General features: G+C 42.0%; 2 protein-coding genes across 2 annotated transcripts in view; one reads left to right on the top strand and one right to left on the bottom strand.

Annotated features, from left to right (window-relative positions):
• CPSF2 (cleavage and polyadenylation specific factor 2) overlaps nucleotides 1-5621 on the bottom strand; it is a 50096-nt gene extending 44475 nt beyond the window's left edge. Inside the window, exons 1-2 of the mRNA XM_033952817.1 lie at nucleotides 5401-5621; nucleotides 3867-4048 (exon numbers count right to left, since the gene is read on the bottom strand). Of these exons, the coding sequence (XP_033808708.1) occupies nucleotides 3867-4015 (149 nt within the window). The 5' untranslated portion in view covers nucleotides 4016-4048; nucleotides 5401-5621. The remainder of the gene's footprint in view (nucleotides 1-3866; nucleotides 4049-5400) is intronic.
• Nucleotides 5622-5763: 142 nt separating this feature from the next.
• On the top strand, nucleotides 5764-19174 carry NDUFB1 (NADH:ubiquinone oxidoreductase subunit B1). The gene is made up of 3 exons (XM_033952823.1): nucleotides 5764-6020; nucleotides 12353-12497; nucleotides 19080-19174. The coding sequence occupies exons 2-3, from the start codon at nucleotides 12358-12360 to the stop codon at nucleotides 19114-19116; spliced, it is 177 nt and encodes a 58-aa protein (XP_033808714.1). The 5' UTR covers nucleotides 5764-6020; nucleotides 12353-12357; the 3' UTR covers nucleotides 19117-19174.
• Nucleotides 19175-19594: the final 420 nt, after the last annotated feature.

Below are 19594 nucleotides of genomic sequence, written 5' to 3' on the forward strand. Positions count from 1 at the left end.
TCGAGGAAATCTGTGAGGTTAAGAACATAAGAACATAAGAATTGCCGCTGCTGGGTCAGACCAGTGGTCCATCGTGCCCAGCAGTCTGCTCCCGCGGTGGCCCCTAGGTCAAAGACCAACATCCTAATCGAGACCAGCCCTACCTGCATACGTTCCAGTTCTGCAGGAACTCGTCTAACTTTGTCTTGAATCCGGGTGTTTTCCCCTATGACAGCCTCCGGAAGACCGTTCCAGTTTTCCACCACTCTGGGTGAAAAAGAACTTCCTTAGGTTTATCCGGAATCTGTCCCCTTTTAACTTTAGAGAATGCCCTCTCGTTCTCTCTACCTTGGAGAGAGTGAACAACCTGTCTTTATCTACTAAGTCATCATCTTGAAGGTTTCAATCATGTCCCCTCTCAGTCTCCTCTTTTCAAGGGAGAAGAGGTCCAGATGGTCTTCAACATGTCCTCGAACATAGGCACCGAAACAGAGGGATCCGGACTCGTAGGTGCCGCAGTGCGCTCCAAAGAGGGCGACCTCGAAGATGAGTATTCCCTACTCTTGGAGGCATGCTTAGGAGGAGGTCTCAAGGAAGAGTCTGGAGGCTTCTTAGGCACGGCATCTGAAAGAGAGACAGGAGACTTACCCAGCAAGGACATTTTCACTGGAGGCACCGTCGAGGCCTTAGCAGCAATGGAAGTCGTGGTCGAGATCGAGGCCTTCGAGACCAAAGCTCCAGCCGAAGCCAAGGTCAAGGCCTACGAGACCAAGGCGGGTGCCAAAGTCATGGGTCAAGGCCTTTGAGACCGAGATCGGTGTCTTCGAAGCCGAGTCGAATCCTGAGGCCGGAGTCGAGGCCTTGTCAGGGGCTGGCTTCATGCCGCCAAAATGTTGCTGGTACTGGTCGCACCGATGACGAAAGGCCCGAGACTGAAGAGTCCAACAGGATGTACACTCTTCAGGGGAATGAGAAGGCCCCAAACACCAAGAATGAGGGTCGGTAAGGGAAATCGTCTTTTTACACTGATGACAGCATTTAAACCCTGTAAGGGGCCGGGACATAGAAAAAATAAAGTCTGTGTCGACCGATACAAGCGAGTGGGCCTAGGCCCAAAGCCCGCGGACCGGACAAGAAAGGAGAAACAATAAAGGAGTTTACTTTTTTTTTTTTTTTTAAAGAAAAAAGAGAAGAGAAGCACAGCGACCGAATATAAAACAAAAAAAAACAGCCGCGGTGAAGGAAGGTAACAAAGTTTGCTGCAGAGCAAGATGAAGAGGACTTCTCGGCTCCGCAGAAAACGTTGAACTGAGGATCCTCACAGGAGATGCGCCCCCTAGTTTGGGTGGGAGGCACGCACGCATGCGCGGTGCAGCACTAGGAAGCTCTTATTAAGATCTTCAAGCAAGTCTGCTTTCGAGGCTGTCCGCTGCGGGGCTCCGTCGGTGACGTCACCCATGTGTGAGAATATGCTGCCTGCTTGTCCTGGGATAAGCCTGTGTACAAGTAACAAGAGAAAATTGCATTGAGAGGTTTCTCATACTGTATTTCGTTATAAAACTGATTAAGGACAAGCATGATATACCTTCTTCCCTTAACAAAACTGTAGTATGGTTTTTAGCGCCGGCCACGGTGGAATGGCTCCAACGCTCATAGGGATTCTATGAACAACGGAACTGTTACCACTACAGTTTTATAAAAAAAAAAAAAAGTGGGGAATACTTACTAAAACAGGGTAAAGAACTTCAGCCTGATGCACAATCCAAAATAAAAGAGCACATTGATGTCACTAAACATGTGAACTATATGCTTTGAAAAATTAAAATCAAGAATGATACATTCCTCAAATTATTTTCTTATACATAAAATTCAATTTCATTGTAATGTTTCCCTAACACTATATGCTTGACCAGTACTTGTGCTTGAAAACAATCACTGCAGATTCCTTTCACATAGAATCTAGCTTCTACATGCCACAAGTTTGATTAAAATGCTGCATCTGTTCATACCCAACAGAGCTGGAAATTCTTTAGAATTACCCAAATAGTATCCAAGCCAGAATAGATATAATTTAAATAATGAAAGACTATATTTTACCTTCAAGCAAAATAACCTACAACACATGGACCTCAACTAATGATGACAAACTAAAAGCTACAGTGCCTTTACAATGGCTGACCCTGCACCAAGTTTGGAGGAATAGAAGTTTAGGATTTTACCTTCGATAATCTTCTTTCTGTTAGCCTCTGTAGGATTCCATATGCTAGATGTTCAATCCCAACCTGCAATCCGGGAGTTGCAGAAATCCAACACTTTTCTGAGCACACAGTCCTCTCCCTTAGACCGAGAGCTAAAGCCATATACAGTTAAGTCCCAAAGCCAAGCAACATCCCTGAACAAACCCAATGATACAGGTAGGGTTATCGGACATGTCCTCTTTTAAGGAGACTATCCAGGTGCATGAAGGGATTTCCAAAACCCAGCAGTTTCTCCAGGTTTTGAAAATCCTGAGCTCGCGCAGCCGTCACCATGATAACATCATATGCAACATCATTGTACTGATGTTCGCACATGCACAAAGGCTTTCAAATGCGGCCTTCAAGCTTGGGGAGGTTTGGGGGGGAAGGGCCAGATGTCCTCTTTTTCATTCAGGACGAATACTGCCTGCGCTTAAACCCCTGACAAGGTCAGTGGGCAAGTAAACTCCCAGGGGAATGGACCCCAAGCCAAAGAAAGGTGGCACATGGCAGGCTGGCTCCACAGATTCAAAGTTTCTTCATGAAGCAGCAGGCGGTAAAGGTGTCTCAAGGCACTAAAGCCACCGAAAAAGTCTGAACTTTAAGCAAAAAATAAGAAAAAGAAGCAGAGCAAGTCAAAAGATTTCTGCATGGATTGCTTGCAGAAATTGATACTTGGCTCTAGCTCAGGGGTGTCAAAGTCCCTCCTCGAGGGCTGCAATCTAGTCAGGTTTTCAAGGGTTCCCCAAAGAATATGCATGAGATCTATTTGCATGCACTGCTTTCATTGTATGCTAATAGATCTCATGCATACTCATTGGGGAAATCCTGAAAACTGGACTGTTGCGGCCCTCGAGAAGGGACTTTGACATCCCTGCTTTAGCTCTCAGTCTAAGAAGGATTGCAGGTTGGGACGTAATAGAAATGCTAAATGTCATTTTTCCACAAATAGGTTAATTCCTAAAGGAGCTTATCCCAAATTTACAGACTTAAATTCCTGCTAAATGCTTTTGATATGAAATTTAATTTGGAACATCTACCATATAAACTACAATGCAAGATTATAACTGCATTGGAATTGCATTACACACACACAAAAAGCAAATAATAGCCCCCCTCCCCAGCCTATTTTACAATCCCTTGTGATCTATGGGTATAGTCAGGACAGGAGTGATCCCCAGTTGCCCTTGCTCATGTCAGCTCTATTCTCAAAATGGCTACTCTGACTTTTTGAAGCACCCTTATGAGACTGCCATTATCTCTAGTGGTAACCACATTAAGAGCATAGCCAGCATGAAGAGTAACAGGGATTACTTCTGCCCTGACTACACTATTAGATCAACAGGAATTGTAAGATGGGCTTGAAAGAGGCAGCTACAAATGAGAACAAAAAGGATAAAGTACAAATTTTCGGCATAAACTGAAAACACATGGCCAGTATCAGATGAAACCAAAACCAGGCAGAAAATGAGTTTTGGGCCAGTTTCAGCACTGTAACCAAAACTGAGATTTGGTTGGCCTCTACTTTTTACCAATTTGGTAACAGGGCCCCTTAATTTTGTACTATAATAGTTTACCCATACTTCTAAATAAGGAAAGGTGCTCAATCAACTCAAAGTCAACTTTTAATAAAAACTACAAGTTACTTACTTTCTAAGGGAATCTATGATATCCATAGAGAAGTTCTCATCCCAACCGCAGTCGAGCAGAAATCGAAATTCATCTACTTGTAGCAGGTAGCAAAGAGCAGATTCCTCCTGCACACCCGAGACTGTAGTTAACTTGATAATAGATGTCATTTTTCTATCAAATGTCACTTAGAGCCAAGTGCTCTAGAGAAAAGGTAAACAGATACAAAATTATTTCTATACTATACTCAAGATGGATAACACACAACCAAAGTTAAAACCATCTTCTTGAATGTTAAAATAAATGGAAATGGTTTTTCAGAATTGAGTTGCAAAACAATTGTCTTATTTCTTCTAGAAAAGAGCAGATTTAGCCGAATTTCTGAAAAGCATTTGAGAGAGAGTGTATGTGTCATTTAAAAACACAAGGGATTGTGTTAATAATGTTTATTTTTACCTGAAATGTATCAGTGTTTATTTGAATAAGATTAAACCCAGGGAAAAAATCAGTGAGAGAAAAAAACATTAAACTTTTTCCTGGAAAATATTGAGCGTGTTTTGGTTGACAGCTAACATTTTTCCTTTGAACTGCTTACTTTTTACGTGCTGGCAACTCGCATAGTACCTACCAACATGACACTGCTGCTTTAAAAGGATGCTGTCAACTACACTACAGCCCAATGGGAGGCGGGAGCCTGACAATTCAAGGAAGGAGAGGGGGGGGGGTAGGGGGTCTGGAAGGAGAAAGAAAGAAGCACCTGTGGGGGGAGGGGGGAGGAGGTTTGGAGGAAGAGAGAGAGAAACATTTAAAGGGACCAATGGAAAGGGGGACCAAGAAAATGGGTGGAGTGCCGCATAATATGGCTCCTCTCGAGCGATACAGTTACAGCAGCACTGGGATAATAAAACTGTGAACTGCTAAGATTTGAACCACATCCAGAGGACAGAACACATTTGATGATAAGTATTGACTTCCTATCAGTTGCTATAAAGCAGGGGTCTCAAAGTTCCTCCTTGAGGGCCGCAATCCAGTCGGGTTTTCAGGATTTCCCCAATGAATATGCATGAGATCTATGTGCATACACTGCTTCCAATGCATATTCATTGGGGAAATCCTGAAAACCAGACTGGACTGCGGCCCTCAAGAAGGGACTCTGAGATCCCTGCTATAAAGTTTTTTTTAAATAAAATATTGGTGAAAGCTACCAACCATCAAGTATTATAGGGAGTTTTTCCCTATGTAGCTGTATAGCTAACAGAATTTTTCCAGGTGACAACTATCCCTGGAAAGAACTGAGGTCTTTTCTCCGTGGGTGATAGGAAACTGTGGCACAGTGGGTTTTGCTGAATACATTTTGTGTGGTAGAATGATTTTTGGATATTCAACTTGTATTTTTTTTTTTTTTAACCCTATGAAAGGCCATCGCCGCAAGCAAAGCCAGTCGCCGCAAGATCCGATGCAACAGAAAAAGAGGAGCATCGCAACAATCTACCCTGCGCGTTCGTTTCCGCCTCGTCCAGGCCCCGCTTTTCTCCCACGGCCCGAGAGCGCTTACACTTGTTCCCGGCGCTGGGAGCACCGTCGTCCGATATCGGGCCGCTTTAGCTCAGTGCGGCAGTCGAGTTTTGCTCCTCCGACTCTGCATCTGCACCATCCGTTCGGCTCCTCAGACGGCCGCCATTTTCCCGCTCCATGACGGCGCCACAAAGCATTGTGGGAAACAGGGGACCTTAACCTGTGTGCTACATCCCAGCAATCCTTGAACGAGAAGGGGGGGGAGGGGTTTAACTCTTTGCTCTGCTTCCGAGTATCTGGCCTTTGGCTAACAGCGCCCCCCCCCCCCCCCGCCTTGTTCTTGCTCCACCTCTCTCGTCATATGCTCCTCCTTCTTCCACTTCCATCCCTTATCGCTCACTCAGGATCTGTCATAACCTCCCTCTAAATGCCGCTCTTTCTACCGTGTAGAACACAGAGAGTTAATTCTGTTCCTCCCCCCCATAATGCTTTACGGAGCGTGACGTAGAGGGGAAATGGCGGATTTGTGAGAGGCTCGCGCCGTAGGGCTGAGAATCAAACGCCAGCTTCCTGAACTGAGTAGAGGCAGCAGCGGATCCACGAAAGGGTGCCAGAGCCGACTTGGGACGGTACCTGGTCCAGTACAGCAGTGGCAGTAGCGTAAGTATCCTCGGGGCCTCTTGGACTGGGGAGGGAGAGGGTCTTGAAGGTCAGAGCGTCCCGTTACCTAAAAGCTAGCCAATCTGAACCACTCGCATATACGTATAATGCAGGTAGGAAAACTGCTTAATGGTTCTGGGGGCTGCAATGATGCAGTGCCAGTTTACCAATAAATCAGAAGTAAAAAAAACACACAAAAAAACCAACAACCCACAAAAACAAATAATTTTAAACTCAGTGGAAATAACTCCTCTCTGGACACTGGCATGGAGCTTGCTGAACAATGAGCATGCAACTTACTGCACATTAAAATGTGTAGTGTTAGGAAAAAAATGCATACTGTGGTAATAATCCACAACACCGACAGAAAAGGAGACATTAAAAAAAAAAAATCTTTGCTGCAGTCTGAAAGATCATATCCACATCCTGTCTTAAAAAATAAAACCCTTCAGTCACTATAGTTAACCCATCAACTTACTAAAAAAAATCTCCCTCGTCTAGTGGACCCATGTTTCCATCCTCAAAATAAAATACCTGGAATTTTATTGACCCTGCACACACTGATCCCCCCCCCCAAAAAAAAAAATGCCTGTAGGTTTGTGGACAACCTGGGCCTCCTAAGAACACTGAAGAAAAGGCAGGAAGAATGCATACTCTTGCATTCATGCCATCATATTCCAAAATGATAGTGTTGATTTTGGATAGGCTTCAAGATACAAAGGGAGGGGTTTGGGAGATCCAGGATTATTTTAAGGAGTGGGATCATGGATTCACTAGACACAAAGAATATTTGGGAGAGATTAGAATATGGAGGGGATCCACTCCATAAATAAATCCACCAGGGATTTATTTTTGAGGTGTTAGGGATGGTGAATTGGATCCTGGGAGGCTTTCTGAGGTGGAGGATCAGAGTTCTTAAGAAGGGAAGATATTAGCTGTTCTGCCCTGAACCATTTATTTGCAGCAGTAGAGCTATTATGTCTTTTCACACTTGCATTCAGGTACTCGCATTTTGTTTGCCTTAAAGTATTCTGCATCAGGGTGCAATACTGATAGCCTGCAGTTTAATATGCTATGTGCTGCTGTCTAATACAAGGTTTTGCTTCTGTGCAAAACCTTTTTCTGCATTGGACACCCAAAAAGTTGAACTAACTGCACATCCTCATCTGTGCTAGCATCATCCCCTTCCTATGTAGTTACAAACAGAACTTGGTTAATAACTTTCTACAACTTATAATTCTATCAAGAATGGACTACTATAATTTATTTTTTGCTGGATATTCCAAAGCTTTTATTAGACCCTAAAGTGCCTAGGCTGAAAGAAGCAGCTGTGCTTTTGTCAAGAGTCAGTGGGGCACCTCAATGAGTGGATTTCAGCTTGGTGAAACTCTGAGACAAGCAAATTCTTCAGCCAAAGAAAGAAAAGTGAGAGCCAGGAAGCTGGATAAGCAACACCAAGATATCTTACACATATTCCTGATTGAAGCCTGGAAGTTCCCTGGTCTAATTTTTAAAAGAGCCAATCAGGAGTTTTACTTTATTTTCTTTTCCAGACGGCAATTTTATTTCTGGAAGATCTCTTCCATTCTCTATAAATAGTTCTCATGATTTGCCTCTTAAAGGGATTATGCAACATAGAATATTCAGCATTCCTCTATCTCCCAAGCAGATGGGTGATGGGCCCTGAGTTGTTGGGTTTTTTTTCACTAGTTTCAGTTGAGCTTTAATTACCCTTTTCAGATTTTGTGTTCTTGAGCCAGTTATATGCAGAGTCTCAGTTGAGATTGGGGGTGCCTATTTGACTTGTTCTCCTGAATCAGCTTCTCAGCTGTGTTTCAGTCAAGTTGGGATACCCTCCTGAACTTATTCTCCTGAGCCAGTTTAATACTTGGGGTTCAGTTGAGTTGGATTGCCTTCTTTACCATAATCTCCATCTCCTGTGGAAGTCAGCCTGTATTTTGTGAGCCTATTATTTATTTTAGCTATTTCAACACTCTTGTCATTTGTGCCTCCATTCCTTATTAAGCTCTCGCTGGTATCTGCCTTGGCTTTATCTCGCATGAGGTATTGCTAACAGGAACCTTTGTTCTTCCAGTTTCTATAAGCAGTTAAATGTTCTATGTGACTATCTATAAGCAGTGAATATTTAACACTTATGTGGAAGATTAGCTAAGCCTGTTTGTGTTGACATTGAATTTTTGTTTTTCTCATACCCTCCTGCTTCTGTGAGTAGTAGTAGCCCTTGATGAAGAAGACTTCCCCAACTTTGTTAGCTGGGCTGAGAAATTTTCAGTGGCCCCTCTTATGTGTTAAAGCCCATCTAATATCATCTGAGCTTAATTGCATCCCCAGTTCTAAACTCCATTTATGAATTAAATGATCATAACTGGTCAATGGGGCAAGGCTGATACTGAGCACGGATGATCTTCATTCCCAAGTTTAGTTCCCAGACACCATGTTATAAAGTATGTATATATAGTGTAGTGTCTCTCAATTTTTTTTTTTTTAGCTTTGGCATACTAAACAGAGCAAATGTTTTTCACAGCACATTATAAATGAAATTTTAAAAATGGCAAAAAACAACCAAAAATACATTTGAGAGTTATTTAGTTAGTTCTTTAAGCTATGTATGGGTAATTGTAACAATGGTGCAACTAAAATATACAGTAGTATAGAATTGCTAATCAATTTGAGGGATATGCTTGTTTTTGAGTGCAAATTAACTCAAAGCACGGCTCAATAGTCGACAAGCGAACATGCAATTCATTGACTAAAACAGTCCCCTCCCCCACTAAGACTCCCCTCCCCAACAAACGCCCTTCTCTCTCTCAAGAAGCCCCTCTTTTTCTGATCTCCTCTACCCTTAGAACTCCAACTTATGGATGTCCTAAATCTCTCAGATACTCTTTGCCCATAGTTCTCCAATTTAACACGTAAGTTTCCCATTTAGACTATCGTACTGCATTAAGACTCCTTGTACGGTATTATATTTAGACTTTTATATGTTATTGTATTTAGACTCGCTGTATTGTATTGTAAGTGGATCTATGATATCGTATTGTATTAAGATTTCTGCTATTCGCTGAATGTCCAGCCTTCTTATAATGTAAACCGCCTAGAAGTCGCTTGACTATGGCGGTATAGAAAAATAAAGTTATTATTATTATTATTATTATCCACCATCTGAGGTCGTTGTCTTGTTTTCGATTTAATTTCTGTCGGAGCTGAAAATTCAAATTTGCAAAGATAAGAAGATCCAAACAGTAACAAAGCTTTGTTGCTCAAGTTAGAATAACTACTGCATAAAAAATAAAATTACTTGCTGTTAGTTTTCAAGGACCAATCACATCAAAGAATGATACTTGTCTGGGCGTTTGTATCCTTACGCACACAGGTGCTTATAACATTGACAGACTTTTGCGTATGCGATGAACATGTCATCTATTCTAGTGTATACTTATGAAGGGAATTTTTGAAAATAAAAGTAAAATTCTAAAATCTCTTTGGGGCACACCACTGTGCTGTGACACACAGTTTGAGCGACACTGATATAGTGAGTTACTTGTATATAAAAATATCATGCCTTAATACCCCCTCCTTTGCTAACAAATTAGCAAAAGGTTGTGAAAGTCCAAAGAGTATCAAAACTCACTCTGTATCGTATTTATGAGGGGATATTTACTGTTTCCATACGCTCAGAGTTATGAAGCTCTAATGGAGAGTGAAACCTCCCTCGCAGAGCCTACCATCCAGTCATTGCATATGGTAACATGTAGTGTTAAATTTAGTGTAATTTTCTTTTTAAGTGTTAATGTAGTTTCAACTTTTGAGGTTTTTGTTGCCTAATATAATTCTTTATGCCTTAACACCGGCAGAGTAACAAGCCACAACTAATGAAACAGCAAATCAAAACTCAAAAAATTTAGGTGTAAATTTTAGAATTTCCCTTATAGCACCTATGCACTCTTGGAATTTTAACCAAAGTGGCTTCAATGATAATGTGGATGAAGAAGGCAAAAAAAAGTCCCTTTCCCTGACCCAATGGGTATACTCATTGAGCTCAAGAACCCAATCTCTAGCATCGTAAAAGACAGGTGAGATTATAGAAATGCATATTTGGAACACCCAGGCTCCAATTGCCTTGCAAGTATATCGATTTCATTTTGGGTTTTCTCAATCAACAGGTAAGTTTAAATCTCATCTTTGTTCTTGGGAAACAAGTATTGGTGTTTGGGCAAAAGTAATGACACTCTGGAGAACTGCACTATTTTATTTAATTAATGTAAATTTTCTTTAGAAATCCATTTCATATTTGCAATATATTACATTAATTGCAAATATAATTTTGAATATTTAATATAAAGGTAATATCTGGGTATAATGTTTAAGACAGGCTTGAAAGCATGGGAAAATATTGATAAAACATTCAGAGTGACTCAGTCCATTTGCCTAAAAAATGAAATTCTGTGCTAAAAATTGAATCTTTGTTTATTTTCCAAAGAATAGGATATCAATTATTACAAATATCCCAAACTAAGAAGTCTTTGTAGATCTAAACTGATGTTATCAGATTAATTATGTTTTAAGATGGAAAAAAAAAGAGGAAAAGTGAAAAAAATAAGGAAATTAATTTATTGCTTCTTGACATGGAGTAGTGGTGGGAGAGCAGGGCCTCAAAATGGAGGGATACAGAAACTGAGTGGGAAGGCAGAAGAGCAGGGTATAAAATTGGCATTGGATAGAATAAGGACTGGAGACTTAAGAATAGGTGAGGGCAGAGTGGGGACTGGTTTTAATGGAGGACATTAGGAAGGATATGGGTAGAGGTGTATTAGATGGGGTGAGACTGTGAATAAAATTGGGGAGATGGTATGCAAAACTTAGGGCTCCTTTTATTAAAGTGTGCTAGGGCTTTAATGCATGGAATAGCGTGCGCTACATTGCCCCGCGCACTAGACCTTAATGCCAGCATTGAGCTGGCCTTAGTTCTAGAAGCGTAGCGTGTAGTAATTTCCTGCGTGTACTAAAAACGCTAGCGCATGTTAGTAAAAGGAGCCCTTATAAGGGCTGTAGGAAGGAGTTGAGAGGTAGTAGGAAATGGCAGATAGCTATAGAAGGAATGAGAGACATGAAAGGGATGAGCCTTTGAAGAGAGTAACGGGGGGAGGAATGGAAAATGTGAAAAAAAGGAATGAACAAGATGGTTGGGGATAAAAAGACAAAACTAAGAGGCAGGGGAGAGAACGAATGATTGAATAAACTAGGCTAGATAGGGGGAAGAAAAATAGGATAAGATGGGGGTTAGATGGACCATCTTCTCAAAAATCTAATCTCCTCCCGTTCTCTAGTACCCTGCCCCTCTCTATCTTCTCAGTCCCTCTCCTATATCCCTTCTTTGTAATTTCCTTTCCTCCTAACCTCTGTAAACCGTGCCGAGCTCTGCGCATGCGGAGATGGTGCGGTATACAAACCTAAGGTTTAGTTTAGTTTAGTTTAGACCCAGTAAGGCTATTCTTATGTTCTTAAAATTGACAATTATAAAGGGTGGTAGCCGAGTACACATGTAAAAATGCTTTGTTCATATCAAAACAGCTATCCAATTCTGAATAAGGCCACTCCCAAACAATTAGTCCATCAAAAAGAAACCCAAATTTTAATCGTACTCGGATGCATGTAAAGGGGCAGGGCATGCCCCTTTGATGTGACATTTTCAGTGCAACGTCTCAAGAATCAGCTTAAATTTTTAAAGGGCAATGTGTGGTGTTATCAGTCCTCACCTTTGCACTATTCCTCCCTCCTTACACTTCGAGCAGTCGGCTGTGAACGGTCAAAAAAGAAAGGAACATGCTGCCACAAAAAACTGGTAATGGAAAGGAGGGTCAGTGGTTTTCTTTTTATGACTTGCCAAAGTTTGACACTTCTGTGATAATAAATCTTTGTTTTTCCTTTTGAGGTTCTCTTTTTGGCCCCCTCAGGTAGGCACCAGGTGATATTAAATTCCTGGCATTCAGGATTTTTCCAGGGCTGTTTACGTTAATCTAGAGCAGTTCTTAACTATAAATAGGAGTCTTCACAGCAGAAAATAGGAGGAGTTGAAGATATGGTCATGGTGTACCAACTCCACCACCCTAATGTTAGCACTATGATTTAGGGACATATGAGCTATCAGTAGTCACTGGTGGACATGGGGTTTAGGAAGGGGTGTGAGGGCTTGAATGATCAGTTAAAGGGGTACAGGAACCAATAAACATTAAGAACCCCTGATATAGAGAATTTTAATGTTCATCACCTTATTCCCTACTATGACAAATTTCTAAAAATTTGCTTTCTAGTCACCATGGTGAACATAATCGGTGTGATACGTGAGCATTGGACAAATGTGTTGGTCCCACTTGGATTTGTAATAGGTTGGTACTGGGACAAAAAGAACGATGAAAAGCTGACTGCATTTAGAAACAAAAGCCTGTTATTCAAGAGGTGAGTGTGTGGAACCCTGAATGCCAGATTTTATGTATAAGTTTTGGTGGCACTGGTTAGCTTTTGATTTTACAAATTATTAAAGAATTATTGCAGAAATTCCTTACATAAGCCCAAACTGAAAGGACACCAAGCTCTTCTACTGTTTACTTTTCAATCCTTGCACAACCTTTTTTGAATAATATTGAGTTGGATTGAGGTGTGTTCTGATTGACTTGCAAGCTTGAGACACAGAAAAAGCTCATTGTACAATATAAGTGTGTTGGGGTTAATATTCAGTCAGCAATGATCAGAGTTTTTAATGGAAAAATCATATTTATTAAATGATATAACATACAGACAAAAGATCACAAAAATAACAACATAGTGGCCGTATTAAACATTATACCAAAAGTATGCTGACAAGCGCACTGCGCATACACATTGTCAAAGAATTTAAAAAATACATCCCAAAGCCTCAAAAATGTAAGTATTGCCTTCTCCTCAGCAGGAGTTAGTTTCTCCATTCCCAGTAAGTCATTTCATTTGAAATCTTCATTAACTAACATTTAGAGCAGGGCTGCCCAAGTCCGGTCCTCGAGATCTACTGGCAGGCCAGGTTTTCAGGATATCCACAATGAATATGCATGAGAAAGATTTGCCTGCACTGCCTTCTTGGTATGCAAATCTCTCTCATGCATATTCATTGTGGATATCCTGAAAACCTGGCCTACCAGTAGATCTCGAGGACCGGACTTGGGCAGCCCTGATTTAGAGGATCATTTGATTTCAAATAAAGGAGAATACATTTCTAAGCAATCAAACAAGCCTTGGAAAGAAAACAAATTAATGATCCATTATTTGTAATTTATTATCATCCACACTATCTAACACATCTCTATTGTCCAGAGTACCATTTCACCCATCATTTGCTTTAAGGTGTCCACAAATCCTCCCCAAAACATTTGATCACAAATCCATAAAGTATTTAGGTTGCTTCCTGAGTGACACCTCAAACACATGATTGCCCTAGCCATACTTTGTACTGTATATGTCACTGGCTTAATTAGCTAGCCTATGTAAAAGTTTAAAATAAGTCTCATGCGGTTTGCAGATTTGATCCTGTATACCCTTCCAAAAGAAGAATTATTTTTAAAGCTGCTGACTGCTGCCACTGAAATTTGCTTATTCAATTTTCTATACCGTTCTCCCAGGAGAGCTCAGAACGGTTTACATGAGTTTATTCAGTTACTTGAGCATTTTCCCCTGTCTGTCCCAGTGGGCTCACAATCTATTTAATGTACCTGGGGCAATGAGGGAATTATGTGACTTGCCCAGGGTTACAAGGAGCAGCGTGGGTTTGAACCCCCAACCCCATGGGTGCTGAGGCTGTAGCTTTAACCACTGTGCCACACACTTCTTCTAGAGAAACTATAATTGGATATACAATGTTGGGCCATATTCGGGTATCGGCATTAAATATCTGGCTATGTGTGGCTGGCCAGCACTTAACTGGTTAAGTTAAACTAGACAAAGATAGGACCTCTATTTATGCACTCTTATTTGGCCTGTTAACTGGTTAAGGACTGAATATCGGCACTTATCTGGTTAAATGCTGAGTTCGGCCTGAGACTGTTAACTGACTAGCCAGTTTTGGCTTTAGCAGTTAGAGGGAATACTCCTTCAGTGGCCTCTCTTATTTGGTTAATTCACTTTGAATAATCAACCCCTGTGTTTTCAAAAGTTATTTGCTCCTGGAAAATCTTTTAAAATGCCAATTTGTCTGTTTCCCATTTTGGTGGTGGTCTTCAATCCCTTTTCTTAAAGTTGCAATGTGTTTCTCCTCCATTAAAAATCCCTTTGCTTGAGTGCATTCAGTTAGTCAGACCGCCCCCTTCTTCTCAAGTGATGCTGGTGGCATGGCTTTCAGTTTCTCTTTAAGAATTCACATACTGGTGACTATGACTAAGACTAAGGAGGGACATTTAAGATGTAAGATGGTGGTGATGAAGTGTAAAATTATAGGAAGAAATTGGTGATTTATTTTTCAACCTAATTGAAATACTGGTTTAATCTGCTGTCTAATATTATCCAGGGATGAAAATTATTTTAAATGAGGCACACAAAGTTGAAATGTGTAAGAATGTAACATGTGCTCAAACACTGTCGTATAATTTAAACAAAAGCTTAAGCAGGTTTTCAATCTTACAACCGCTCAGAAGTGTGTAGTCCTTCCAGGGAAAATCCTATAGGAGAACCCATCGCCTAATCACTGCGTTTATATTGTGATTGATTTTTGAAAAATTTTAATAGAGATCAAAATATATAAACTTTGTGTTTTTCTTATTTCCAAAGTACATAGCCAGGGTACTGGGTCCCCACACAGACCACTTTTTGATAATCTTCATCAGGAGACCCAAAAATGATCTTTCTAAAATGTGAAACTCTCATGGATGTATTGTTCAAAACTGCTAACACTCGTTCTCCATTTTGGAGAACGAGCATTAGCAGTTTTGAACAGTACATCTACTTAATTCCTGTCTCCTACTCCTGGGGAAATTCTGCATGGCACTGTTGCACAGAATTCTGTGTGGTGTGCTGTGGTGATGCAGTGTAGCACAGATTGGCTCGGTTTCCCACTACTTATCTTCCACTGCCCTCTCTACTGGGTTCAAGGAGGAGGTGCACAGCTGCACACTGGGCTGCCCCCTACTTTATTGCTGCCTTGGTCCCCTTTAATCCTCACAGCTGTATGAAGCTGCAAGCAGCCCAAAGTAACAGTAAGACCCAGGGAAGCAAAGGAAGAAGCAGCAGCCTAATGCGATTCAAAAAATGCATGTGCATGGAAAGCAGCTGAAGAAAGGTGAACGAGATAGGTGGGTGCATGCACATTCACTCTTGCATGCAAAGGGCTGGAAAAAAGGTGAATGGAGAACAGGGTAGGAGACTAAATAAAGGTAGATGGGGTTGTGTGTGCCATTTGGAGGGGGCTGAAGTAAGGTGGATTGTATGTGTGTGTCATGGGAGGGCTTCAGAGAAGTGGATAGGGGAAGTCTGCTGTGAGGATTGGGGCAGAGAAAAGTAAGGTGGGTGTTTGCCTGTGAGAAAGGAGGAAGAGGGGAGAAGAATTGGAGGTATTCATCCTGGAGAAGGGTTAGAGAAAGCCTGTGGGCTGAACTTAACCAGGGAGGAATAGAAGCTGAGAGAAATGGAGGAGAAACCCAAAGAAGGAAACTACTGACAGTGTTCTCCCCATAAATTTTTTCCAACCTGGTGGCATGAAAAAGTAGCCGGGTGGGGCGAGATAGGGAAATTTGGTGGTGGGGAAAATTAACCCTCTCTCTTACTAAAGTGCGCTAACATTTTTAGCATGCGCAAACTCCCGCGCTATGCGGGAAAACTAACACCAGCTCAATGCTGGCATTAGTGTCTAGTGCACGTGGTAATTCTGCGCGCGCTAAGCACACGCTAAAACCATTTTCGCAACTTAGTAAAAGGAGCCCTAAATGTGTACTATTTTTATTAGTTAATTATTATTTTCCAATGCTCAATATGACTTCCATTTTAAGGTTTGACACTTGTGCCAGAATATTTTTACTAAATTTAAGAAGCATCCAATGCTAGAAGGGAATAATTAGATATTTGCCCTCTTTCAAATGGTATAGGGCAGGGGAGTCCAATGTCGGTCCTTGAGGGCCGCAATCCAGTCGGGTTTTCAGGATTTCCCCAATGAATATGCATTGAAAGCAGTGCATGCACATAGATCTCATGCATATTCATTGGGGAAATCCTGAAAACCCGACTGGATTGCGGCCCTCGAGGACCGACATTGGACACCCCTGGTATAGAGGTTTAAAAAAGGGAAATGTGTTAATGAAGTCATTAGGCTCAATCTAGCCATTTATTTCTGCATGAATTTAAACAACTAAAAAAAAAAAGATAAATACAGCTCATCCAGTCATACAAGAATGGCTCTACAGCAGGAGTGCCCACACTTTTTGGGCTACTTTTAAAATGACCAAGTCAAAATGATCTACCAACAATAAAATAAAAAAAAACACAAAGCACACTGTACGCAGAGAAAATGTTAATTATTTATATTCCGCGGGTTTTCAAAGAGATCAAGGCAGATGACTTTATACAATGTCGCCTCAGGAACAACTATACAAATATAGACAAATATACCCCTTCCCTTTTTACTAAACCACAATAGCGGTTTTTAGCGCAGGGAGATGCGTTGAATGCCCTGCGCTGCTCTCAATGCTCATAGGCTCCCTGTGCTAAAAACCGCTATTGCAGTTTAGTAAAAGGGGGGCCATAGTGCAAAATATAGACAGCAGATATAAATTCTCAAAACGGACACATTTTGATCACTAAATTGAAAATAAAATAATTTTTCCTACCTTTTTGTCTGGTGATTTCATGAGTCTCTGGTTGCACTTCCTTCTTCTGACTGTAAATCCAATATTTCTTTCTTTCTGCCACTTCTCTTTTCTTTCTGTCTCTCTTTCTTTCTCTCTCCCCCCCTGCCCCCTCTTTATTTCTGCCTTTCTCTCTCTCTCTCTCTCTACCCCCTAAGCCACCACACCGATTTCTCCCTGCTACTTCCCTGAGCTAGGCCAGGCACGTACAAGCGCCGGACTCACAAGACTTCACCTCTGATGTCAATTCTAATGTCGGAGAGGAAGTTCCAGGCCAGCCAGGCAGTGATTGGTTGGCCCAGAACTATCTCTCCAACATCAGAATTGACGTCGGAGGTGAAGTCTTGTGAATCTGGCACTTGTATGCTCGGGGAGGAAGGAAGAAAAAGATTGCAAAGGCAATCATGATCGACCATTTGGGCACCCCTGCTGTTATGATATCCTGTCCTGACCTGAGGGGTTTAGTCCCCAAAAAACTGCTTTATTTCAATTTCCTATTTAGAAACTTTAATTAATACAGTTACAATACTACTTGATACTACATAAAGCAACAAAAAAAAATTTTTTTCTACCTTTTGTCGTTTCTGCTTTAATCATCTTCTCTTCGCTATCTTCTTTCTATTCAGCGTTTGTCCTCGCTCCCTTCCATGCAACATCTGTCCTCTCTTTGCCCCTTCCACCCAGCCTCTGCCCTCTCTCTACTCCTTCCATCTACTGTCCATCCTCTCTTTGCCCCTTGCATCCACTATCTACCCTCTTCCCTTTCCATCCAGTGTCCGCCCTTTCTCTGTTCCATATGGTATCTTCCCTCTTTCTATGTTCCTTCTATAAACTGTATATCCTGTGCCCTTTCTCTCCTTTGTACATGATTCATTTCAGCTTCACCCCTTCCCCTATGCTCTGGCCTCTCTCTCTTCTTTCCTTCCTTCCTTCCCACTCCACCCCATGGTCTGGCATCTCTATCTCCTTCCCTTCTCTCCCCCCATATGTGCTGACATCTCTCCCCTCCCCATGGTCTGGTAGCTCCTTTCCCTCCCTCCCATGGTCTTGATGTCTCTTGCCTCTCCTCTCCCTTCCCTGGTCTTCTTTTTCCCCAATTGGGTGCTGTAGCAGCTTTTCTCTTCCCCCCCAATTGGGTGTACCAGCTTTTCTTTTCCCCCTCCCCCCAAAAAATTGGGTGCAGCAGCAACATTTCTCTTCCCTTCCCCCCAAAATGGGTGCAGCAGCAGAATATTTCTCTTCCCCCCTCCCCTCCCCTATTCAGTGCAGCAGCAGCATTTCTCTTCCCATCCCTCCCAGCTCACAAACCCATCGGTAGAGTCGCTAGGCAAGTTGTAAGCTTCCCTCCATCGCTGACCTATCTTTCATAGGTCAGCGATGGAGGAAAGCTTACAACTTGCTGCTTTTACTTGCTTCGGGCCTTCCTCGTTGCCGGGTCTTGCCTACTTTCTGTTTCCGCGAAGGCAGGACCCGGCAGCGATGAAGGCTCGAAGCAAGTAAAAGCAGCAAGTTGTAAGCTTCCCTCCGGGGCTCTATCGTGTGCATGCCGGCTTCCCTTCTCTCCGAAACTGGAAGTTGCGTCCCGTGGGGGGGGGGGGGGGAGGGAAGAGAAGGGAAGCCGGCACGCACACGTTAGAGCCCCGGAGGGAAGCTTACAACTTACTGCTTTTACTTGCTTCGGGCCTTCCTTGCTGCTGGGTCCTGCCTTCACAGAAACAGAAAGTAGGCAGGACCTAGCAACGAGGAAGGCCCGAAGCAAGTAAAAGCATGCTGGCAAAAAAAAAAAAGGCAGGCGTCAAACAAAATTTTCGGCGGAGAGTCAGCCCGGCAAGGAGCATCTGTGGCAGCAGAAGGATTCGCCGGGTGGTCATCTAAATTAGCTGGGCGGTGTGCCCGGCTAAAAGGCCCTGGGGAGAACACTGTACTGGGGTATTTCATGCCTTGGGACAGAGGGAGACCAGCCCAAAAAAGGAGGAGAATTCTGCACAATTGCAAAATAAAAGTATACAAATTTTACAGAACATTCAAAAATTGTGTGCAGATTTTTTTTCTTTATTTTTTTGTGAACCCAGGAGCCGTCTAGTCTGCATTCTGGCCAGGCTTTGCTCATGTCATAAAACAGAAACATTATGTACCTGGGAGCATTCACCTCCACTTACACTTTTTTCTCATCTTCTCACAGGGATTTGAAACCAGGTGAAGAATTCACATGGAAATAAAGCTTGCAAGTGCAGTGGAACAAGTTCTTTTGAATTAAACCTTCTAATTTAATACTTCTGAAAATGTGGTCCTTCAGTTCTCTCATTTCATAAAAGATGAGTTATAGTTGACTGTTAATGGGTATGTAATACTGGGATGAAAGCATAAAGGCTTTGGAGGGGAAAAAAGATTTATTAACCACTTTTATGAAGCGAGGTACCCAAGGCAGCAGTGTACTTTCTGGAAATGGTGGCAGTGTTTCTCATTTGCCTTTTGTTTGAAGAACACTTGGAACAAATAACTAATGCTTTGTTCAGTAATACATTTATCCACCCAGTCAGCATGAACACGCAAAGAGCAGTTTCTAGATGTCTAGCGAGACTTCTTATTTGCTGTGCTTCCAGAATAGAAATGGGTGTGTTGGTTGGCATGCCATGGGCAGGGAATGGCAGGCTTTGGGTGGGTTTAGACTTGGATGTTCTGCAGCTATAATTGAAC

This window comes from Geotrypetes seraphini, chromosome 7 (genome assembly GCF_902459505.1).
Source record: "Geotrypetes seraphini chromosome 7, aGeoSer1.1, whole genome shotgun sequence".
Lineage (NCBI taxonomy): Eukaryota > Metazoa > Chordata > Amphibia > Gymnophiona > Dermophiidae > Geotrypetes > Geotrypetes seraphini.

What these genes read in the sequence shown, in the direction of transcription:
- NDUFB1 (XM_033952823.1), top strand. Translation starts at nt 12,358, where the DNA reads ATGGTGAACATAATCGGTGTGATACGTGAGCATTGGACAAATGTGTTG. An exon ending in AAAAGCCTGTTATTCAAGAG is followed by an intron (nt 12,498 to 19,079) that starts GTGAGTGTGTGG and finishes ATCTTCTCACAG; the next exon opens with GGATTTGAAACCAGGTGAAG.